Source organism: Perca fluviatilis, chromosome 17 (genome assembly GCF_010015445.1).
Source record: "Perca fluviatilis chromosome 17, GENO_Pfluv_1.0, whole genome shotgun sequence".
NCBI classification, from domain to species: Eukaryota; Metazoa; Chordata; class Actinopteri; order Perciformes; family Percidae; genus Perca; species Perca fluviatilis.
This window is the reverse complement of record NC_053128.1, coordinates 20,192,339-20,217,915: the sequence shown is the minus strand read 5'-3', so window position 1 is coordinate 20,217,915 and position 25,577 is coordinate 20,192,339. Positions and strand designations below refer to the sequence as shown.

General features: G+C 41.3%; 1 protein-coding gene and 1 long non-coding RNA gene across 2 annotated transcripts in view; one reads left to right on the top strand and one right to left on the bottom strand.

The window, feature by feature from the left end:
* The window catches only part of dnm1a (dynamin 1a), a 54,263-nt gene that overhangs the window by 18,092 nt on the left and 10,594 nt on the right, over window positions 1-25,577 (bottom strand). The window contains exons 2-13 of the mRNA XM_039779813.1: window positions 25,408-25,481; window positions 24,257-24,406; window positions 23,875-24,078; window positions 23,455-23,553; window positions 22,238-22,398; window positions 21,960-22,102; window positions 21,750-21,885; window positions 18,315-18,382; window positions 17,362-17,500; window positions 9,759-9,845; window positions 9,329-9,399; window positions 6,089-6,266 (exon numbers count right to left, since the gene is read on the bottom strand). Of these exons, the coding sequence (XP_039635747.1) occupies window positions 6,089-6,266; window positions 9,329-9,399; window positions 9,759-9,845; window positions 17,362-17,500; window positions 18,315-18,382; window positions 21,750-21,885; window positions 21,960-22,102; window positions 22,238-22,398; window positions 23,455-23,553; window positions 23,875-24,078; window positions 24,257-24,406; window positions 25,408-25,481 (1,510 nt within the window). The remainder of the gene's footprint in view (window positions 1-6,088; window positions 6,267-9,328; window positions 9,400-9,758; window positions 9,846-17,361; window positions 17,501-18,314; window positions 18,383-21,749; window positions 21,886-21,959; window positions 22,103-22,237; window positions 22,399-23,454; window positions 23,554-23,874; window positions 24,079-24,256; window positions 24,407-25,407; window positions 25,482-25,577) is intronic.
* LOC120545471 lies at window positions 652-2,382 on the top strand. The gene is made up of 2 exons (XR_005636701.1): window positions 652-953; window positions 1,671-2,382. It is a non-coding gene; the product is annotated as an uncharacterized LOC120545471 (long non-coding RNA).

The window sequence follows — 25,577 nt, the reverse complement described above, 5'->3', positions numbered from 1 at the left end:
AAAGGGCTCTTTATTCGAGTCGGACAGGGAGAGGAAATCAGCTTTAGAAGTAAAAACAGAGGGAGCAAAAGAGAGATGGAGACCACAGGGCTGCACATCTGGAGTTATTACAAGGCTTCCTCCTGCTTGCCAAGAAAACGCCGACATTCCTGCCCTCACTACAAAGACCATGGAGCCTCTGCGCTCACTCCTACACACACATCCATCACTCAAAAACCACATAAACACTCACATGTACCATAAGTAGAGATGTGCACATACACTTAATGGAAGGGACAAACATGCAGACGCTTTACACATACTGTATATGCCTCCACGTGAGCGCACAAACACAGACGTCCTCCCATCTGCCCACATACGCTTTCACTAAAAAGTTCCCTCCCTCGGCAGCCAATCCTTCACTCCGTTTCCAAACTTTACAACACAAACGCCAAATGAATGTGTCTCACTTCCTGTTCACCTTTGACCTTCCACTTTCTCCCCAAAAGCCAGAGAAGAAAGAAAGAAAGAAAGAAAGAGGGGGGAAAACCAGACAGAGGGAGGGGAGAAAGGAAGAGGAGAGGAAAAATGGGGGGCTGGCGAGCTCCTCCTCCTTCTCTCTCCATATCTCCTCTCTCTCTCCTTCCTTTTTCTCCTTCTGTCTCTCGAAGGGGAAACTTGATGGCCAGTCCTTTGCCACGTCGAGCCTCCAGCTGCTCCACCTTGCTCGCTACCGGAGCAGCTTTTTTTTGCTCAGGGAAACTTCGGTAGACAAATCCAAACGACTCCGAAGTCCCATTTAAACACCATCAGCCTGATACGGCCTCAACGGCAGTGTTGAATGAAAGGACGTCGGGGGATGAATTGGGGCTAGCCAGTCAAGAAGAAGAGAAAACAAATCAGCCAAGAAGAATAAGAGACATCGCTGAAGACAGCAAGATGTGTAGAAGAGAGAGGAGATTGTCAAGTCGCAGGTATCCCCTCCACAAGGAGAAATTTCTTTCCGTTTGGCATGTGTCAAGGAGACGAAAGGTTACGTATTCTGGTGTTTTAGTGGGAGGTGTTGGGTCAGACTTAGTATGATCTCAGCTGACCACAACTATTCACTGCTAAGTTTCTAACCATGAGCGATTGAGAGCACTTGGAGACCAAAGAGCTGGCTATTGGGTGTTTCTATCTTTTACTGACAGCTTCATCTCATCAGTTTTTTAAACTGTTTAACATCTTGTGAAATATCCTGGGTTTTATTTATTTAGTCTTGGCCTGGGGGTCAGAGGGGACAAATCAAGTTTAGCTTGTACAAAGTTGCGCTAAATGGGGTATGACCCCTTTGTGTGTGTTGATCTTTCTCTATCTCTGTATGTTGTCTGCTTTAATCCATTTTCAGCAAACAGACCTAGAAAGGGATTTTACAAGAAAATGGCACCAAGTTGTTGTTGTTGTTTTTTCAAAAAAATTGAAAATACAATAATACATCAGATTTATTCAATGGATTTATAACACTTTAACATCTCTTTGAGTTGTTAAGAAAAATGCATTTCTACGTCTGCTGTTCTCTTCTAGAGCTCCGTCTGGAATGTTGCTTCTCACAGCAGGAAACAGGAGGGAATGTCGTTGAATCTGCCAATCAGTGGCTATCACCTCTGTCTAACCTCTCCTCATCCTCCACCTCCTTCTTCACCTCCCTGCAGGCCCCTTCATCTATCTCTGACATGCTGCTTCTCCTCCAGCCCGCACAAACAGCCTGGTCAGCACTTTGTAGCAGTCAGACTATAAGAGCAGAAGGAGCTGGACTCAGGAGTCTCATACTGGAATCGCAGTGAGTATAGTTTAGAGTGTGTGTGAATGAATCATGACAGCAACTTCATACTGAGATTATCTGTGTGTGCATGAGTAAATCCGTCTCCACAGCATCCTTCAATTGCCCAGCCCGCCTGCCCAGTGTTCAGACTACCTGTTCAGGAAGTAGTGGTTGTACAGTAGTCTGCACATTGGTTAGGCTGGCCGGGGAAGCACGGGACGACTCAAAGTGTCCGAAAGAGGGACACAAAAGAGAGCAAGAGCCCTCCAGAGGGCATCCAGGAGGCACAAGCACATTAGGATGTGGTGACACGCAGCACTACCCCTCGAACATCTGGACAAGCCCGGGCACAAGCCTAAATAAAGCACTCCACAAAGGCTCCACCACAGAGGCCTGGCTCTCGCCTATCCTGGATTTATGAGTGACGGACACATGAATCCCAAATTATTTTTTAAAACTGTTTACAGAGACATAAGGGTTTCAGTTTATTTTCCTGTTTTCTTTTTGTATTGTTTTATTTGTCATTTAACCGAGAGTGAAATCTGATAAAACTGTAAAAGAAATAGTTTGAAATAGTTCAAATAAAGATGCTTGGATATCTATTTGACATTGTTTCTATTTTTCTTTTCTCAAGCAAGTTTCACAGTCACAGAAATTAAACAAATACTACTCCACAAAATGGGAAATCCCATATTGACCTACAGAATCACATTCGCACAAATATAAGTGATGGTTGCATGACATTCCCAACATGTTGTTTATTTTTCTACAAAATGCAAAGATCTAACTGAGAACTAAGACCAAAAAAAGTTCAACCACACAGAAGAAATGAACACTTACCCCAAAAAGATAACTAAAACACACAGTAAACCCCCAGCATTGCACGGCATTTTTGCAAAAAATATAAAATATTTTTTTTTTTTTTTTTTCCAAAATTTTTTTTAAAATTTTTTTTTTGATTTTTTTTTTTTTTGCAGAGAGGCAGGAAGCCACCATACAAAAATTTTGAAATAGAAGCCACTCTGTCATTGTCTATTGGCCATTTTTACGAGTCTTTGTATAGCTCTCCCAAAAAAAGACAGGAAACTGTTTGTGGCTTTAGTGTTTGTAGGTGACGTTATGTGAAAGTTTAGCTAGACCCCCTGCCTCGTTTTCCATTATGGTTTGTTTTCTACCTCTTCACCGGGGCCGCAGTTTATCTTCCAGCCCACCTGTCTTTGATAAAGCGAACCCACAGCGTACCATTTTAAACTCCACCTCAAGTACACAAAAGCAAAGTAGAGGGCAGAAAGATTCACACGGTGTCCCATCACAGAGCATCGTCTGCAGGAATGAAAACCGCAAACCAACCTGTTTCCATTTAGAGCCCTGCCACTATGTCGCAGCCCCGGGTGCATGCACACAAGCACACATAAGAGCACGCATAGCACATACACACCAAAAAAAGCCTGCACGCACTCACACGCACGCACGCACGCACACACACACACACACACACACACACACACGCATGCACACGCACGCAAACACACACACACACACACACACACACACACACACACCTTATGGCAGACATGTTTATGGTGAGTGCTGTTTCCCCCCAGGATGTTTACAGCTGGGATCACCAGGCAAGTCTGGCTTTCTGGCAGCTTTACAGCAGGAGCAGGGAAACCCAGGGGCACGCACACACACACACACACACACACACACACACACACACACACACACACACACACATATACACACACACAAAAAGGGCACTTTTACAGGCAAAAATACAGCCACTAAAAGACCAGCAAAAAAAACATTTAAACTTATTTATCTGTGTCTCAGTAGGACAAATGAAAATGTCTATACATACACATGAGTTTGATTATAAAAATATAAATAAATATCACAATTGCTGACAGTCTATAAAATCAGTTATGTCTGTCTTTTTTAAGTACATTTTTGTTTTCTTTTCAACCATTTTTTCTCCATTCACATCTCCCTCCCTCTCTCTCCCTTTTGAAAGCTTTGAGCTACAGAGCAGCCTGATTCAAAGAATTGGCATGTCCTGTGGTAATACAGACCAGAAGGTTTCTAGGCACATGCACATACACACACACACACACACACACACACACACACACACACACACACACACACACACACACACACACTAACCAAAACATCCTGGCACCACTAGTTGGGTTGAAAGTTATTATTAGTGTCTGGGGGTGGGTGCATGTGTGTTTCTGGGAGTGTGTGTGTGTGTGTGTGTGTGTGTGTGTGTGTGTGTGTGTGTGTGTGTGTGTGTGTGTGTGTGTGTGTGTGTGTGTGTGTGTGTGTGTGTTACCAGGCTGCGGCAAGGGTTTTCCCCATGACGAGAGGCAGTCAATAAAACGGTGCTGCGCTGTTTTGTGAGTTGGTGTAAAGAAATGAATGCGTCTGCGTGTAAATGCAAAAACTGCATGAAAAGATGCACAATCCATTTTTTTCTCTGCAAGCAGTGATACCCTTTTTTATCTAAACATAAAACCGTTTCCAACTTTTCATCAACTGTGTGTATTTTGATATCCATCCAGGTGCACATGTGAGTATAAGCCCTCATGAGTACTCGAACCTCTAGTGTGTGCGCTTGTGTGACTGGACTATTTAAAAATGTTCAGCTTGGATAGAAAACAAAATGGAAAGATTCTTTTTTTTCTTTTTTAAATCACTTGCAGTGCCCTTCAGCCTCTGCGCTGAGCTTTAACACCAGCGCCATGTGTTGGTTTTGCCCCCCTCCCTGCACCCATGCAGTTCCATGTTCAAATAAATATACAGTACAAGAAGAGAGGGAAAGACGGAGGGGTGGGGACAGAGGAGAAGTAGAGGGTGACAAGGAAAGAGTGAGACAGAAAGTGAATGGAGAGACGGATGATGGGAGGGGAGGATGAAGAAGAGTTTCCTCTGGTTTGGGGATAAACCTTTGAGGATGTTTAAGGGAGCGATGGGAAATGAGGGGAGGAAAAAGGTATAAAGGGAGGATATAAAAGCAAAACGTCCACCCTAGCCCTTTCACCTCTTTCTCCTCCCCCCGTACCACCCCCCCATGCCCGTACCCCCACCTCTCCTCCCCACTTTCTCTCCCTTCATATGGTCCTTGTTACTCCTGCTGCTAACCAGCTAACAGGAGACAGTGCTGCCTCCTCCCCTCTCCTCTCCTACAATCCAGCCCCTCTCTTACTCTGTGCCCCTTCTTTGAAATGAAGTAAGTTTATTAGAAGCAGCTTATATGTGTGTGTGTGTGTGTGTGTGTGTGTGTGTGTGTGTGTGTGTGTGTGTGTGTGTGTGTGTGTGTGTGTGTGTGTAATTGGGAACAGGGCAGGGCAGGGGGGCTCTGGTATGCACATGTGTGTGCCAGCTTCAGTGTCTGACATGCTGGGGGGTCCTGACTCTTTGCAAAGGGCCTTCTCAATGCTACACACACACACACACACACACACACACACACACACACACACTCACATACACATACACCCACAAACACACTTTTGTCAGTGAGTGGAGCGGCTGTGGCTAAGGCCTGGAGACAGTGAGACTGTGGCTAGCTCCTAATAGTTCTGCAAAGCATCATGGGACACCGCTTTGACCAGTTGACCCAGTAACAAAGCATGCTGGGTCAAATCATCTCAGTGTACAGAGGACCAACCATATCCTTGTTTTGCCAGTGGGAAGAGCTGGAATGAAGTTTGGACCAGAAAGTGGAAAAGAATCTCTGAATCTCTCTGGTGGAAGCTTGTGGAGAAAAAACACATCCAACTGAAATAATTCTCCTGGTATTGTAATTTCTTGGAAAATATTATAAAAGGGCTGTTGTTAAAATGAGATGCCTGGTTTTTAGGTGATTCAGAACCATGTGATGATGTCTCAGGTTGTGCAGTAAAGATGTTGAAAGCTCTTACAAAAAAAGTAATGTCCCAGTATAGTGCACAGAATAAGTCTGATCAAAAGATTACACAACAGTCAATGTCAACTTCTTGACATTTCGATATTACAATTCAGCTACTGAAAATCACTGGGTCGCAGGGATGATTGTGAAATCCTGTGTTTTTCTTCTTTCCAGAAAACCCAATTTACCAATTTTGTATGCCGCTTTGTTCTTTGGACAAGATTAGAAAGCAGATAAACAAATGTCTGTGTGTCAATTTGACTGATGCATTAAAGATTTGACTGGCAGCTCTCTGACCGACTGCTACCAGAAATCTGATCAAAAGTGTGCAAATACAGAAATGTGCAGGTGAAAACAATCATCATTTTACACGTGTGTGAACAGCATCTCACCTCATCGTCTTTATACCAGGACAGAGATTCTGCGGTGAGGACAAACCAGTACTCCTTGGCTCCTCCCTTCATGATGCTGATGTTGTTGATGGTCAGCCAACCTTTCCTTATCACCTGAGAGACACAGACAAACAGAGAAAAAGTAAATAACACAATAAGCCTTTTGACACACATTTCACTAACTTAACACCATATCTGTCAGCCTGTGTATGTAACACACATACGTACCTACTGTACACTAACGTGTAATGTCACTGCTTCTAGTTGAGATAAGAAGCGACTGCCACAAACAACAGCAGGGTGACGCTCACCTACATGACTAAACACATTCCTCACACTCTTTTTCTTTCTTGTATTTCATTCTTTCCACCAAACAGAAACTATGGACACATACAGTACATGGTGTGCGTGTTATTTACCTTAAACCGATCGCTAACTCCTCTTTCCGGCTGAATGAGAATGTGGAGAGAACGCCAACGCAGGGCATTTAGTAAAGGCCAAATACACAATGTTGGTCAGGCACCAGCACATTATAGCTGGCTGCTGGGACGGCAGCAAGGGGAAAGCAAGCAGGGTGGGGGGCAAGGGAAGTAAGGAGGCTAAAACAAGAATGGCCCATGTCAAACCTTTTTGAGGCCATGCAATGAAATGCAGGAGCCAGACTGGTTTATGTGCTTTTTGAAAAGAAGTGGTGGAGTGATCAAACTTCTGAACTGAAGTGAAGGGCTGAACTGATTAAAATCCACTTCCCTTTAATTTCCTCTCATGTTTAATTTCCTCTTATGTTTAATTTCCTCTCAACTAGCTTCTAAGTTAGAAAAAGAGTTTCCACACTGTATGACAACGTCACATATATATTCTATATTTGACATTTCATTTAAGATTAGACTTATAGACTTAGAATAAAGTAATTTAATAAATGTACAGTTTTTTATAAAAAAAAAAGATAAAAACAGTAATGCCTACTCACTGACTCCAAACCTGAAATCTATTTGAACATACAACAGGTGTATGCTGGCATCTTTTAATCGACAGCCCAAAATAACGGAGGGCACTCTCTATCCTTAGACCCTCAATTTTGGTAAAGAAAAACTTCCTAAAACAACTACATTAAATGATTCATTATTATTATATATATAGTACCTTTAGAGAGTTTCAGATCTGGACTACAATTTATGATAAACTTCTGAGGGTTTTAACAAAACTTGGGTGACTAATTATCATGAACCCACTGATGATCAAGCAGGATTTGAGGATTAAATAAGAAGCATATTTGACGATAAGTCCATAAATTGGCGTTTTAAGTGGTCCTACAGTATTTAGTATGGGCGGTGATAAATCAGGAGAACAGAAGCTGCGGGGCCCACTGCATCCATCTGTAAACAGGAAGTGAAGATCACCACTTTGTTTATTATGTGCCCCTAACCTTTGACCCCGATCTGGGTGGTTGTTATTGCAACTGACAATTATGGAGGTGACATATGTCTAACTCACTGCAGGTCTTCATTCCCCCTGGACTTCTTTTTACTTTGGATGAATTGGGGAGAGGCAGGGAATAAAAAGAGGGGGATAGGGAGAGGAAGTCCAGTGACGTGTAAATAGAAATGTTTGATAATTGTTTACCAGAAAAGAAAATGTCTTTGGTCTTCACTCTCCTTCTCTTTGTACTTCAAGAACACAAGTGAGTTTCTCTTTATCTAGTTCAAAGTACTGCTGGGGGTGTCTCTTCACCGCCAAAGCAAGCTGGCCTCAGTGTTGAAGTCACAACTAACGTCTCCAAACTGAGCCTTTCAACAAGACTGAAAGAAGCCGCGTAGGATAGCATTTTACAGTACATGTGTCATTCTGTAGTGTAAGTGTGTGTATAAGTGTAAGTGTGTGTGCCTGCAGGGTGGACACAGCTGAAAAAGAGAGGAAAGGACAGCAGCCAAGCATCCCCAACCACAGCCACCTGCCTGTCTACTGGTAGTAAATATGAAGCCCATTTCATACACAAACACTCATGAAATTTATCAACTTACACACATAAAAAAACACAAGTGTAAACACATATAGATACATGTATCCTGACATATGCAGAGCATAAAAACATGAGGACAGACACATGAAAGCCTACCTGCAGACATGCACAGATTGACACACACACACGCACACACACATGCGCACACACACACACACACACACACACACACACACACACACACACACACACACACACACACACACACGCACACACACACACACACACACACACACACACGCACACACACACACACACACACACACACACACACACACACACACACACACTACTCACCATGATCTCATCCTGAAGCAGAAAAGCCAAAGAGAGGACAAAGAGCACGAGACACAGCGAAAAGAGAAATCACTCAAAGGTAACAAGCAACAACAAAATGATAGGCATAAAAAAACAAGAGCTGAAGAGAATAGGATTAAAGAATAAAATGTTGGAAAAATAGAAGATTTACATGCTTCCAGAGGGCGAAATCTAGAACGTACTGTATAAACAGTATAATATTCATGCAAAATCTGTTTATTTGACATTAAATGTATAGTCACTGAGTTGTCTGTTATTTAGCACACACTTCAAAAACTTTTCATCTTTTTTTCAAATAAACTTATGCACTTACATGAACATGAACAGCATGTATTGCATAATTATCTGTTACTATGTGTATTTTGATGCCGTTCGAGGTCCAGATTTAACATTTCAAACCATTTTTCGTTATTAAAATGACAGGTTTTTTTAGGATTGTTTAACCTTTACAAAAGTATTTCAGTGTGTTCTATTTGATATTAATATAATGATTGTTGTTTCTATAAGTATGATATTTTGCAACAGACCTCGGTTTGTACCGACATCCCCGTAACTTTCACCAAAAGGACAAGTTGTTTCAAGATTCAACAACTGTTGCCCATTAGTGTGTCACATGTACAAGAGCTGTACAGGGCTGCATTGTGTAAGATATGGACTGTTGCCCAGGGTAACAAGATACTGTATAGCTGTGCTACATTTAGCATGGGTAAAACAGAGCTGAGTGCTAACAGAATAAAGCCTTAGGGAAAGACTGTATAGCAGCATAACAAAACACATCAGGAGATGCTGGATTTTGGCCTTAAACTGCACATGAACTGCCAAATCTTTAAGCACTAAACACAGCAGTGACCATACATCTTCATATTCTATGATGGAGAGTAAGAAAAAAACCAGAAACTCACTTAGCAAATCCAATGAAGTCCTCATGGTTGGTGTTCATATATGATAACTCAATGTCTATCAACAGCAACACCTGAACAGAGAGAGAGATATATATATATATATATATATATATATATATATAGAGAGAGAGAGAGAGAGAGAGAGAGAGAGCTGTTATCAATAATGCCCATTTATTAAAATTTTAGAGATCCTCCTCAGAAAAGCTAGTGCAGTATGTTTAAACTGCATTCTTTCTAAACAATCAAAAGATACTGAGATCATTAAATATAATGTTTCCAAAGATGTTACAAATAACAGAATACGCTGGGAAGTACACCTTTGTAAAAATCAATAAAACAATTTAAGTTCATGCTTTTTCTATACAAATCAACCTCCCTCTGCACAACCATAAACCACGCACTTGTAGTTGGTTTCTTGTGTGTGTGTTACCTGGTTCTTAGCACGGCTTTCTCTGTCCCTGATGTGCTGGGTGACGATTCTCTCCATCTCCTCTCTCAACATGGGATACTGAGCGAGCTGTGAGCACAGAGCACAGTGGGTAGGTAGCAAAAACACACATGCCAACTGTCACAAATCTAAATACAAACTTCAGTAAATTGCTACATTTCTCATCTCACTGAACCACAACACACAGTTCCACCAATACTGTACAACAAAATATGTTACAGAAACATAATTAAACATGTTATGAGAGTTTATCCCAGACTCAGCTCTAGTCTCTGCACACCCTGATCAATGGGCGGATTTGAGCTAAGAGTGGATTTTATGTGCAAACCGATCTGTGTTGCCAATATGGAACAAATGTAGAAGAATAGTGCAAAGTCTGTGATATTACCACACAAACACAGAATAAACAATGTTTCTGGCAGAGAAGCTTCCTTTTCCCAGCACACTGTGGGTCTTTTTTTCCATGAGCTCATTGCAAACCCACGAACGCGGACATTGGTGGGCCTCCAATGTGACACAAACACATTTTGGAGAAGTGTGGGGGAAAAAAGAAAAATCTAAACCAAAATCACTGCACAAGAAAGCCAAATATAAGCTGTTTTCTTGCAAGTTACAATGCATCTTTCATGTCTGCCAGATGGTTTTGGAGAGTGAGTGGATATCAGTATTTTTCTGGTTCTCAAGTGGATTTACTTCCTCCTGGGTTCGGTCCAATTACAAAGCAAACAACATCCATAATGAATAGATGCGTTATAATAATGGTACACTGTTAAGATGAATGTCAGTCTAATTACTGGCATTAAAACTGTGTTTCTCACATGTCCAATCATAGCTCAGCAACTATAACAACACTGTAAACCCAGATTTAGTTGTAATTAAAGGAGAATTCCGGCCAATTTTTACGTTAATCTTGATCGCTATAAATATGCGTGTACTTTTGACTGAAAAAAAACCCGACCCGATTATAGCGATCAAGATTAACGTAAAAATTGGCCGGAATTCTCCTTTAAACTTTTTAGTGGTCACTACTTATTCTTTCATGTTTTGTTAAAAACAATATTCATTACTAAATCACATTAGTTGTTTGTAATAATCAGCTTAAGTATGCAGTGCACTGATCATATGAAGCAGAGATAACTAAGGATGTTAAGTTTCTGTATGGGAGGGGTGGGGTCATTTGAACTGTTCTGCGCTGAAGCAATGCAAAGGCTCATGGGAATAATATATGTTTTGAATGGTTTCTGTCCTAGTGTGTTTTTATAATGTTCTGGTAATGTTTTGGGTGTGCTTTTATGTTTTTCTGGGTTTTAGTTTTGTATGGTTGATATAGTGTTCATGTTTATCTACATTTATTGTTGTACCATGACCGAGACTATGTGGACTATGTATAGATTGAAGGCTGAATTTCTGGAAAGAGACTTCAAATACAGTAACAGGGGGTAGTGATGGGACAACCGACTCTTTTACATGAGTCGGTTCAACCGGACGGTCGTTGGTTTGCCTACCGAGTTAATAGATTTGGTCACCGGTTCGCATGCCCTTGGCGGGGGGGGTGGTGATCGCGTTCCCCCGCCAGCAACCAAGACACCGCGGAAGACTTGTGGTTGCGGTTACATTCGGTCTCGACATACTATTTACACACTCATACTGACCGACACTAGCGCACTGGCCACAGTTACATTCGGAAGCCTGGTGAGCGGTCTCCTCATGACAGTCTAACTACCATGTAGCAACATTCACTTCTAACATTTAACTTAACATAACTACCAAGATAACATTACGTGTATTTGTATGTGATATAATACTTTCCCCTTGGTAATGTAGCCTATGAATTTCCATGAACACAATTCTAAAATGCACGAGACATAATAAGGCTTCTGCTATTGGTTGATAACTCAAACTTGCCAAGAACCTAGCCTGGTGCACGGTCTCCTGGTGACAGCCTACCTATCACGTAACAAACATTTAACTTAACTACTAAGATAACATAACGTGCATTTGTATGTGATATCCATCTGTAATGTAGTCTATGAATTTGTATGTACACAATCATCTAAGATGCACGAGAAATAAAGGCTTCTGGGATCGGTTGATAACTCAAACTTGCCGAGAACCTAGACACCCATTTGAATATAGACTCATGCAGTACCCTCGGTTACGGTCCTTACGGTCTCGTTCAGTAGCCTGGTGCGCGGTCTCCTTGTAACAGCCTAACCTAGCTACCACGTAGCAACATTCACTTCTCTAACATTTAACTTAACATAACTACCAAGATAACTTGACGTGTATTTGTATGTGATGTACTGTACTTCTCCATCGAAAATGTGTGACTTGCCATGAACACAATCCTCTAAGATGCACCAGAAACAATTAAGGCTCTGCAAGTTTAATAACTCAAACTTGCCGAACTACTCGTTCAGTAGCCTGTTGCACGGTCTAGGTCTAGGTAGATCATTTCCTGATTGATTCTACCACCACCACTCCAGTGGAGGTGCTAATGAGCTAGATTGCTACACACACAGTAGCAGAAGAATACCAGCTACACACACAACGGCACGAATGAAGTAAAAGAAAAAAAACAGGAGTGAGTCGGTTCATTGACGTATGGCATTCGAGTCTCCTGGTTCAGTGACAAGAGTCGGATTAATTAACCGGCTCTTCGGTCAGTTCGTCAACACTAAGACCACTAAGGCTTATATAAAAGCAGCATGTCATAGGACCTTTAATATTGTTATGTTTTTTGCACGTTTAAAACTATAGTGCGTAGATTCTGTCTCCCCCATGAGGAATTCTAAGTAATGACAACAAAACTGTCGGTGCATCCACATGATACAAGCCTTCAGTGATTGTGCACCACCCCCACCCCTCCTCCACGCAGTTGCTTTTAGCCAAGTAGTAGTCTGGCTATCACCAGACCAAGCAGGGCAAAATCAAATCACCAGCAGATCGGGATGGGTTTACCCAGTCTGGCCAAGTAGGACACGGAGGATTAGAAAGACATGATGGACTCTACAGAAGAGGTAATTATCTTCAGCTTTTCTGGGCCAATTTCAGAACATAGCCATACTGAGAAATAAAGAGAGTTGTGTGGAGCTGATAGTCTTAATTAGCTTTGTATCAACTAATTTGGCAATGGCTTGAATGTAACGGACGTTCATTAATATAAAAAAGTGACGCACTAAAGCCCTAACTTAACATACTTATTTTAGACAACATGACTCCAATGAAAAAATATTTATGTTTACTTATGATTTTTAGTAATGACTAGGCCTACTAATGTAAACCTGATTTGTCTACTGCATCAACTTACTGCCCTGTGTTAATACAACTTGACCTGTTAAGTTTAAAACTTAGACGGTTTAAGGCAATGGGTGTCCACGCAAATTTTTAGTAAAGTCAACTAATTCAGGATAACAGTGTAGGTGCAGCAGGTGTTGAAACAGTGTGCATGGAGCTGCAGTAAGGGCAATAACTCTATTTTAGGACATTTTAGGATGTCATCTTGCGCCTCGGGAAACACTGATCAACATTTCTCATCATTTTCTGACAATTTATAGACCAAACAACTAATCAATTAATCGAGAAAATAACCGACCAAACAACTAATTGATTAATCGACAATGAAAAGAATCGTTAGTTGCAGACCTAGTCTGCTCTAATGTCAGCTGCAAACGTTGCAAACAACTGGCTAAATAGCTACTCACCAATGAGAGATGAAGCTGCTGACTGTAGCTTTTAGCCTCAGTCTTTTAGCATTATAGCAAGTATCCATCATACTGTATGCAATTTACGTGGTGCATATTTATGAAGTCAGATTGAAACTACCACTGGAGACATACTAATCTAACATACTAATCTGGTTAGTTTAACCTCAATGTCCAAGCAACTGAAAGCAACATAATTTGAGCTACTGGAAAGGTGCATTGTAACTTGAAGACAGACAAAGGCTGTCAAAATCTGAAGAAGTGTTCAGTGTCTTAAAAACTGACACAGAAACACAAAACTGAGAAAGAAATGTTTGTTTGTTTTACAAACAAGGCAGCAGGCAGAGGCACTCACAGTGATTCAGACTGACATGCAATGCAAAGGGGCAGGGAGGGAGGGATGTGAGAGAGGGTGATGGAGGAAGACTTCAAACTGACCCCTTTGTGGATTTTCCCAACCACTGTATATTATAACACAGTATCTTTAAATACAGTTTGTCTCTGAAAGTGAAATCAAGATAAAAGTGTGACAGAGAAGAGAAATCCAAAGGAGGTCACGCTGTCTTTTGGTCATTTGCTTTGCGAGTAAGCAGCTGGTTCAAAGTGTAAGAGGACAACAGGATGGGGAGGACGAAAGAGAAATAAGAAGAGAAAAGACACTCGAGATACGTCAATTCCATTATATTAAATCATTCTAAAACAGAAAAAAACTAGGATTTTAACCAACTTAAATCAAAGGATTTTTAAATATCACAAGGTCAAATACAAAAGAAAATTGTCTGACATGCAGGTTGAGAGGCAACAATTTGTTAAATTGTGAATATAAGGCCAATAATAGACAGAAGACAAATGACAAAGAAAGTTGAATTCAAATGCAGACTATATGTTTACGATCTGAAGGATAGACCGATATCTGCTGGCTGAAGTGACATGAGGAAAGATCTAGTGTATTTGCTTTATCTGCAATGTTAGACCTGCTCTGAATATGCATGTAACATACAGTATATTCTAATTATGATCGTTTTAATGAGGGTATTTATTCTATTTAGTCAGTTTTTTTTTAATTATTTAAATGTCAATACTGAACATTTGCAGGGTATGGCTTTCTTGCCACACTAGCGCTGTGGCTAGGTAGTGAGATGTTGGTTAATCTGCCTATCTTTTTAGTGAAGACTGAATCATCTAATCTATTAATTGTACAGACATTCATGGTTCCCAGAGGGTAAAGCCTTTAGCGCAATCATCAAGTCAAAATTGTAATTTGTCCAATTAAATGCTTTGGTTTATGACCACATACCTGCATCCCATCAGTCTAGGCTGTACTTTCTGTTTAGTGATAATTAGCAAATTTTAGCATGCTAATACTCTATACTAAGATGGTGAATATGGCAATTATACCTGGTAAAAAATCATTATGAGCATATTGGCATGCTGACATTAGCATTTAGCTCAGTACAAGCTCAAGTACAGCCTTACAGAACCGCTAGCTTAGCTGTAGATTTGTGATTTAGTATCTACGAGGGATATATAAATTACATTATGTATTACTTATTGTTTTTAAGGGCAGTCTATAGCAAACGTTAGCTTATTTAGCACTATTTTTAAGTGTTTAATGGTTATATTAAATTGATATGCAAACAATCAATTGTCTGCCTTAGTATGCTTAGATGGTAATTTACATTTTGATGTTAAACACAGCACATTAAGTTCCACATCAACGTAGTAGAGAATTCTTGCTCATTTTCCCAACCATAAGGAGATTTTTATTTCATTATATATGTCTAAATGGCACTCTTTAAAATACTTAAAGAATACTATAAGAAATCAGTTTTTTTCTCTCATACTTCTCTAGATATCAATACTTGAATGCCCAGCCATCGGTCTACCCCTCCCTGTGCAATTAACAGAGACTGTAAAAGTGGCTTTATTCTCTTTGGCATTTTACCTTTTGACTACACTTTCGTATGGTGGAGGTGAGTTCGCTCACTACCATATCTATACACTTCAGTGTTGGCTCCTTCAGCTTTTGGATCTGCTTTTTCACTATGGCCTCAAAGGCCAGGTCAGGGGTGAACAGCCCCGTCCTGTGGGGATAGGCAGGAGGCACGGGAAAGTGGAGTGAAAAAACAAAAAAAGAAAGACGACAAAAAAAAGGTGGAGAAAGAGGAGAAGTAAAAGCACAAAATGAAGAGTTGTAAGAAGAAGAGATGGAACAGAAGAAACAACAGAGCAGAGATAGAAAAGACAAGGAGAGGTGTGGAGGTGTGGGGGGGATAAACAACACAGAAGGAAGAAAATGCAAGTGGGACATTTAGTTTCCCCTGAAGCCGCCATTCTACAACAGGACAGTGCTGGAGTCTCGCTGGAGGAAAGATGAGAGAAAGAGGAGGAAAAAGAGAGAGCTTCCAGCCTGCACAATTCCAGAAGCCAAAACCTCCAAGCGACGCACTACGAGACCGCAGCTGTGCACCCCAACATTCAGGCAAAACGCCCTGATCCCTTCTGGTGTTGACCCTTTCTCCACCCATCCCTCCTTTTCCTGACTTCCAGCGGGAGCGTAATCATAACATTTATTATCCCAGGGCCTCCAGGTTGTTGCAGTCCAACCGCTGTTGAAACTGTTTGGTCACAGTGGATCAATTTGGATAAAATACTACTGCTTTTTCTTTTGGCCACACTCACAAGCGTCTGTAGCTGAGAGTGGGACCCCCGAGGCCTGTTGAAGAGCCGTTAAAATACAATTTACATGGCTCTTGTCTACTGCAGGTGCACGGCTGCAGCCTCACACACAAGAAAGTCTGGACGCTGCTGAGGTCATCCAACATGGCTGCCAGGTATTTTAAATGGTTGACGGATGATGATAAACACGTGTATACCTTTGTATGCAAGCAAAGGTTGAAAGATTTTCTTAGTCAATGTTGTAGCACACTCCTTGACTTGAAAACTACTCGAGTAAATGTACCAAAATCAAATTTTAAATCTCTCCAAAGTGGTGATAATATTTTCTTTACAACAAAGCTTGCACAGAGACTGCCTCAAGAGGGACAGGAGGTTGAAAGAAAACTTAAGTTGTGTCCCATTTCCACACTAAAGACCAGCTCTCAGCTGTGCACTCAACATATTAGAACATATATGTGCAAACAAGATAATATCTTGTCCAAACAAAATAATATATTGTGCAAACAAGTGCACAAGATGAAGAATATATTTCAGGGCTTTGGAAACTCTTTAGGAAAAAACATCTAGCTAGTTTACAGTAAATTGAAATGGCAGTAGTATTCAAAAGTAATGTCAGTGTGCATATTGCATAATGTCCTGTTAGTAGAAATGAGTTAAGCACACTAATTTGTTGTCTACTAACTGCAAACAGTATACTATGACATCATATAGTGTACATGTTAGTACATAGTGTGGAATTGGGATGCAGCTCAAAACCATCCACATTACTGTGCAGCCTTACTGAGGCCACTCTTTAATTCTTGCTTTTCAAAATGTAAGGGATTACAATAAGTCATCACAGATCAGTGCTAATCAAAGTCTTAAACTCAAGTTCTGAGCTAAGACTGCTCTGACATTTAATCTTTATAGGCAACCATATTTTGATGACCGCTAAGCCTCCACTGGTTTTCTGCACAGTTTTCTACCACGGCCAGCCTGTCCAGCAAAACTTGTCCAAAGCAGTACAGTAGGCAGGTAGGCAGGTACAGTTTACCGCAGCCCACCCTGCCACTCCAGGTGTCCCCTCGCTGTCCAAAAACACAACGAGGGCTGGAGAGAGCCAGGTGGTTACAGTAAAAGGGAGTGAACATCAGAGGGACTTTGCAGATGAGGGTTGAAAATAAAATAAAAAGTGCTATCCACTGTTTACTTTTATGTTTTACCTTCTTGGTACACTGCCTAACCGTATTGACTAGCTCAGAAATGACCATGTCCACACATTTGGTGCATGGCTCTTTAATCTTCCCAATCTGCCTTTTCACAATGGTCTCAAAGGCCATGTCCGGGGTGAAGAGGCCAGTTCTGCCCGACAGAAAGAGAACCAGCCACAGGGCCAAAAAAAGAGAAGGATGGTGGAGAGAAAGAAGGAGGGAGGAGGGTTGGGTAAAGAGAAGAGTGTTAATTGTAAAGAATTACCCTCCGTCTCTGAGCCTTACCCCCAAACATAACCAGACACAAATTAGACCGAGAGAGGGAAAGATCTAAATTGTACATACAGTAAGTACGCAAAATACTATTGCAATGGAAACTACATCCCTGAAAACTCATCACAAGAACAGGCTGCAACTTTGGAGGTGTGCACTGGACCCATAAAACCCATATCTACTGCTTCTTACTATATTCAGTTATTACCAGATTCAGACAGACCAAACACTATTTTAAATACATTCTGTCACCAAATATAAATTTAGATGAGTTTTCGGCCTTATTAGATGATACAGTACATATGCACACACACCGGCATGGATGGAAAAAGAAAACAAAAACAAATGGAAAGGCCACAAAACAAATACCCTGCAACCAGAAGTCACCTATCTGATCCCAAATCTCCTCTAAGTGTACTGATGGCATTACAGTAACATCCAACAGAGCATTCAATCTAAGTATAGAGGTCTTTGTGATTAGATAAGCAAAGTCAGTTACTGTAGGTGCAGTCTGGCCAGCAGAGGTGACTGAGATGGAGAGAGAGAGAGAGAGAGTGAGAGAGAGTGAGAGAGAGAGAGAGAGAGAGGGAGAGAGAGAGAAAGAGAGAGAGAGAGAGAGAGAGGGAGAGAGAGAGAGAGAGAGAGGGAGAGACAGAGGGAAGTGGAGAGAGAGAGGGGGAAGGCGGACGTGCCTGATTCCGTGAATGTTCTTTATGGCGTAGCTGATCTCCTTGCGGAGCTCTTTCTCATTAAACTCCATCTGCAAAAGAAACAGAGACAACAGGGAGGATTAAGTATGGTTATATGCATTCTTTCTCTCACAAATTCATGGATCACTTAAACCTTTCAATTCAATTCAATTAAAATTGCTTTTATTGGCATGAATGTCAGAAAAAACAATATTGCCAAAGCATCAAGGATAATAAGATGATTAAAAAAAATACATACATACAATTCATTGAGTAAACTCAAATATAAGTATTTAAAAAGAAAAACAAGAAAACAAAAACAGTATATTAATATAAACCTTTCTCTCTCTTGATTCATCAATTCTTTATTTTCAAATAAAGCTAATAGCAAGTCACAAGCTGAAAATGTTGAGAACCACTGCTGCTTTTATTTTGCCAACCTTATCCACACTTGCTATCCCACAGATTAACATTGGAAGTAGGGTATATAAGATGATATATTATACTATTATACTACTACTATATTTCTATACAATTTGTTTTTATTTTATATTTAAAGTACCTCACTTTTAATTACTGCAATACCCACAGGGCATTTTTTGAGGCCTCAGTCACAGACAGTAAGATGTATATCCTCAGAGGGAGGGCGAGAGAGGACAGAGGAGAGGGGTTTATGAAAAGAGGGAGAGGAAGGAAGGGACGGGAACAGGCCAACTGAGAGAGAAAGTGAAAAAGGATCAAACATGTAAGGGGGGGAGGTAAAAGGCTTAGAGAGACAGACGTTGGGGGAGTTGGATGGAGTAAGGACAGGTTTGTGGTAAAGAAGATGTGAAAGGTGAACAGAGAGGATGTGGGGGAGGGATAACATGTGGATATACAGTGCCTTGCGAAAGTATTCGGCCCCCTTGAACGTTTCGACCTTTTGCCACATTTCAGGCCTCAAACGTAAAGATATAAAACTGTAATTTTTTGTGAAGAATCAACAACAAGTGGGTCCCAATTATGAAGTGGAACGAAATTCATTGGCTATTTCAAACTTTTTTAACAAATAAAAAACTGAAAAAGTGGGCGTGCAAAATTATTCAGCCCCTTTACTTGCAGTGCAGCAAACTCTCTCCAGAAGTTCAGTGAGGATCTCTGAATGATCCAATGTTGACCTAAATGACTAATGATGATAAATAGAATCCAGCTGTGTGTAATCAAGTCTCCGTATAAATGCACCTGCTCTGTGATAGTCTCAGAGGTCCGTGTAAAGCGCAGAGAGCATCATGAAGAACAAGGAACACACCAGGCAGGTCCGAGATACTGTTGGGGAGAAGTTTAAAGCCGGATTTGGATACAAAAAGATTTCCCAAGCTTTAAACATCCCAAGGAGCACTGTGCAAGCGATAATATTGAAATGGAAGGAGTATCAGACCACTACAAATCTACGAAGACCCGGCCGTCCCTCTAAACTTTCAGCTCATACAAGGAGAAGACTGATCAGAGATGCAGCCAAGAGGCCCATGATCACTCTGGATGAACAGCAGAGATCTACAGCTGAGCTGGGAGACTCTGTCCATAGGACAACAATCAGTCGTATACTGCACAAATCTGGCCTTTATGGAAGAGTGGCAAGAAGAAAGCCATTTCTTAAAGATATCCATAAAAAGTGTCGTTTAAAGTTTGCCAAAAGCCACCTGGGAGACACACCAAACATGTGGAAGAAGGTGCTGTGGTCAGATGAAACCAAAATCGAACTTTTTGGCAACAATGCAAAACGTTATGTTTGGCGTAAAAGCAACACAGCTCATCACCCTGAACACACCATCCCCACTGTCAAACATGGTGGTGGCAGCATCATGGTTTGGGCCTGATTTTCTTCAGCAGGGACAGGGAAGATGGTTCAAATTGATGGGAAGATGGATGGAGCCAAATACAGGACCATTCTGGAAGAAAACCTGATGGAGTCTGCAAAAGACCTGAGACTGGGACGGAGATTTGTCTTCCAACAAGACAATGATCCAAAACATAAAGCAAAATCTACAATGGAATGGTTCACAAATAAACATATCCAGGTGTTAGAATGGCCAAGTCAAAGTCCAGACCGCAACCAATCGAGAATCTGTGGAAAGAACTGAAAACTGCTGTTCACAAACGCTCTCCATCCAACCTCACTGAGCTCGAGCTGTTTTGCAAGGAGGAATGGGCAAAATTGTCAGTCTGTCGATGTGCAAAACTGATAGAGACATACCCCAAGCCACTTACAGCTGTAATCGCGCAGCAAAAGGTGGCGCTACAAAGTATTAACTTAAAGGGGGCTGAATAATTTTGCACGCCCAATATTTCAGTTTTTTATTTGTTTAAAAGGTTTGAAATATCCAATAAATTTCGTTCCACTTCATTATTGTGTCCCACTTGTTGTTGATTCTTCACAAAAAATTACAGTTTTATATCTTTATGTTTGAGGCCTGAAATGTGGCAAAAGGTCGAAAAGTTCAAGGGGGCCGAATACTTTCGCAAGGCACTGTATATGATGATGGAGTGAGAGAAACAGAAGGAAGAAGGTGAGGTGGGGAAGTGAGATTGAAGAGACAACAATAGGAGAGGTGGCTGTTAAACTGAGAGGGAGGAAACACGGAGTGTTTGGGGCCGAAAACCCAGAATCTGATTCCTGAAGGAGGCCTTCTCTCCTTCTGAGGCTGGGAAAGGAGGCTACCCAGGAGGGAGAGACGTAACGTTGTAAAGAGACACAGAGAGATGTTTGTCATAAAGTAAGATATGCTTCTATGTAGGATATTTTTCAGTCTTCATTATTCTTATGCAATCTATACAGAATTGTCCTTCTTTTTTCTGATTCCAGGGTATTTCCCACTTTATTTAACCCTCCGCACCAAGACAGTTCAACAAAATTCAGATAGACTCTCAGCACACTCACTCAAAAAATCTTTTTCTGCAGACTAAACAAGCTATAATGCCACAAACATAATGAGAAGTCTGATAAATGTTCCAAAGAATTTGAGGTCTTTAGAATCTGTTGTGCATAAATATTTACAGCTATAGAACGGGCGTGTTTAGGGTTTGGAGGTTGCGCCAAAGTCTGCAAAAACAGATGTTTTTTTGTTGCAAAAATGTCGTCCCTTACCTTGTGGAGTTAGGGTTAGTACTATATTTTAATATCTGAGGGAGAGGGTGTTGCAGGTGGTTTTTTTTAGACATGTGAAGGATCCAAAGAAAATACTGATGAATATAGAGAATATAGAGATATAGAGAGAATATAGCTGGGGACATTTTAGCTTCATTACCCCTTCCCTTCTTCCAATAATTTTCATACAGTGTCTAAATAAACTATCAAACCAAATCACACACACACACACACACACACACACACACACACACACACACACACACACACACACACACACACACACACACACACAACATCTGGCAGACACACACCTTGACCAGTTCAAAGGGAAAGCGTTCATGGAAGATGCGATTGATTCTGGCACCACCTGACAGCTCAGCTGTGTCAATCTGGTCCCCGGAGCCCTCTATACACTTCTCAAAGTCCACAGAGAACTGCTGCACCATCCTGCAGGGAGGCACAGATATCAATGAGTCTGTTGGTCTGTTTCTATCTAAATGTCTTCTGCTGTATCTACTCACTGGAGCAGAGCCTTGGTCTTGCGAGACGGATCGTCAGGTCTGAAGTTCTTGTACTCTTCCACCTCCTTCTCTATGGAGAGAAGCTGACTCTGCAGCTTGGCCCGCAGACCCGGCAGGGTGTCCCGGATGTGGTTGGTCAGTTGCTGTGCAGGTCAAAGGTCAGAGTTAGATCACTGGGAATATGGGGAATGTTCGAATTAGAATGCTGTACAGGACCCATGAATGGACATACTAGTGGCATGTGACCGACGCTCTCCCTCTGTCACTCCTTTACACACCTGATTGAGGATTTTCTGGAGGTAGGGAGTTCCCATACGGTCGGCCAGGTGTCTATATGCAGGGTGGGAGAGAAAAAACTTCCTCTCAGCAGCCATAGCAGCATTGATGTCCTTCCTGCCATCTATGTCCTTTTGGCTTCTGTTCACCACACCGATGTAACCTGGATAGACAAGAGTCCCACAGACATTTACAATACAGACTGAAACGCTACGAGATTTGCAGGACTCCAATTTTTTTTATCACTTCCTGGAATTTTTGAGAGCAGACTGGAACAGATTCAACACTTGTGGCCTGGCTGGTAATTTGACTGGAAGATAGTATAATCTTGCATTAGAGCAATGTGGATTTTCTACATATGAACATTGTTTGAGCAGCTAAACCTAATATATACAGCCCCTCCAGGACCAAACTGCTTAAAACTGTGTTAAATAATGTTTAGCCTGGAAAAAACACATTTCAGGACACATGGGTTTAAAGAAAAGAATATAGAATGAAGAAGGAATTGAGGAGAGAAAATAAGGAAGGAGGAACTACATGAGTAAATGTCTGTATGTATGTGTCCAAGTTTGTACTGTAAGACAGAAAGAGAAAAATAAAAAAGGGAGAAACAACTAGGAGAGTTCAGGTCATGCAGATCCCATTTCACCTCCAGTTAAGTTTTCTCATGCATCACCCGGTTAAAGGCTGTTTCATGCTCTATAACTAATGCAACTGTGAGCCAGCAGACTTGTAAAAGTGAACATCCAGATTAGACAGCGAGAGATGGGGAGTAAAAGAAGGAGGGGGGAAAGTAGAAAAAACAAAGGACATGGAAAATATTCAAAAGCACATGCCTGGGTCCTAACCAAGTGCAAATGGAAAAGAAAAGTACCACATCAGCACATTGCATTAAAGGGCAGCCCGCAAGATACATGCAAGCTCTTTTTCAAAAGTGTTCTTCTCTTTGCCCCCTTCCCTGCTTCTCCTCTCCAATTCTTCCTGTCTTCCATCTCTCTGTCTGTCTTTTGATTTCTTACTCAGTATTGTTTTACCACACCCTATTCCCTATATCCATCAATCTTTTTTCTGTTTTTTTTGTGTGTTTAGAGCATTGACTATCTTTAAGTATGACTGCCTTACTACCACAAGAGGGAAACAGTGTGTCATTGTGAGGACCCTGAAGAAGAGAGTACAAGTACTGTACTGATTGTGTGAGTGTGTAGGTGTGTGTGCTCACCCCTCCTGAGTGGAAGCAGCTTATTCTCCAGGATGTCCTTAGCATCTGTCCCCTCGTCCATCAGGTCCAGCTTTGTGATCACACCAATGGTCCTCATACCTACACGCACACAAATAAACACACACCCCACAATGACAACAAACCAATCCTGAAAAATGGAACTGAAAACTACACTGAAAATAATTTCTGATGCTGTAAATACAATACTAGTAATATTAGTAATAGCATATTTAGATCATTTAGTTAAGAAAAGGATCAATATCACAATGTAAAAATAATTCAGTACAAGCAAAAGTCCTGCACAATTTACTTTAATAAAAAGTACTGTGTGTGTGTGTGTGTGCATGCGTGTGTGCGTTTGTGTGTGTGTGTGTGTGTGTGTGTGTCTGCGTGTGCGTGCGTGTGTGTGCATACACTCACCCTGAGGGTCGACCTCTTTGGCAATCTTTAAAGCATCTGAGTTGGCCAGATCAGAGTTGGCCGGGGATACAGCCAGCATCAGGCAGTTATCCTTGGTGACAAACTGCATCAGCATTTCTCTAATCTGGGACTCGATGTCTGCAGGTTGGTCGCCCACCGGCACTTTGGTCATACCCGGCAGGTCCACCAGGGTCAGGTTCAGCACTGAGAGAAGAAACGGGAGCAGGAGAAAGCTTAGCAAACTGAAGAGAGCTTCTTCAGATGCATTGTTGCCTAATAAAAAGCTTGGTTGCTACATAAATTATTGAAGTCAGACATGCAGAATAAGTCACCGCAAACTAGTATCTGTGTAGAAATATAAATAGAGTTTTGTCAGCCTCACCATTAGGGGAGTAGACACGCAGGTTGATGGGCACAGGGGAGATGCCCTTGTTGGCCCCGGTGATGCGGTCAGTCTCTGCCTCTATCTCCTGCCGGACCTCATCAAAATCTGTGAACTTTTTGCCCTTACAGTGGAGGAACTCGGCATGTTCTGGAAAAAGAACCAAATTAATGAATGTGAAATTGTAGAAAAAAGGAAGGCGATAAGAATACGCAGAAAAGAAGACAGTAAAGAAGACAGTAAAGAGGAGAAATGCTGAATTGAGCCCAATTTTCACCTGGGAAATAATGGAGATTTTCTTACTTTAATGCAAATATTAATGTATTTTGGAACTCCTGAAAATCATTCTTTGTCTGACCTTGATTTGGGAGATAATCAGCTTTTTTTTTTTTTTTTTTTAGAGAAGAACACATTTTTATGCAAATTCCAGCAATTGGAACTGAGGGTGTTAGAGTACATTACTGATCTCTGTGAGCCGCCTCACAGTTTGACCAAACCACTGCCATAATGTCATCCAGGTAATAAATAACAAGGTATTAAATGAAATCAAGTTTAATTCATTTCTGATTTACACCACAAGTAAGCTGTGAGAAAAGCCTGTTAGCAGACCCTGCAACAACCTAATAAAGTGGAACCATGGTAACATGAGGATGTTGTCATCATCATCTCAAAGTGTGTAGAGATGAATGCATAGGAAAAGATGCAGCAGGAAGGTTTAACTTTGAGGAGTGTGGAGGAGGAATGTTTAGAGTCCAGAGGAAAGAGGGGAGGTTTGAGCCTGTGGGAGCTAAAGGCTGTGTCAGTGTCTTAACGTTTGTCTTTTTAAGTAAAACACAAGAATGGGAGTGGAGAAGGGGAAGAGGGTTTGCTGTTAAATGTCAAAATCAGTGTAGAATTGCTTAAAGATGCAATTTGTTTAATGGCCACTAGATGCTGGCTTCAACCAAACTCCTACAGCATTGAATAAAAAATAATACACTGACAACTTCTCTCTTAAAATACAATTGTTGCAATTTTTTCGGAACTAAACACTTACTCATGGACAGCATGTTCAAATCAACCCCACATTTTGAATGCCAGGATCTCTCCACCAGTCAGCTGATGGAGACAAGAACCTCCATAGATGTTTATTATGGATACAATGTTTTTACCTGTGGGGCTGTTTATCAGCTGCAGAACCAAAGGACGGCGAGTCACAATGCCAGAGCCACGGGGAAGGAAATCCCTGTAACACAACAGACACACAGAAAGGGAGATGGCCAGTAAACAACAATGCAGAGGGACAACAATATGATTAACCAAATAACCAAATGACAACAGA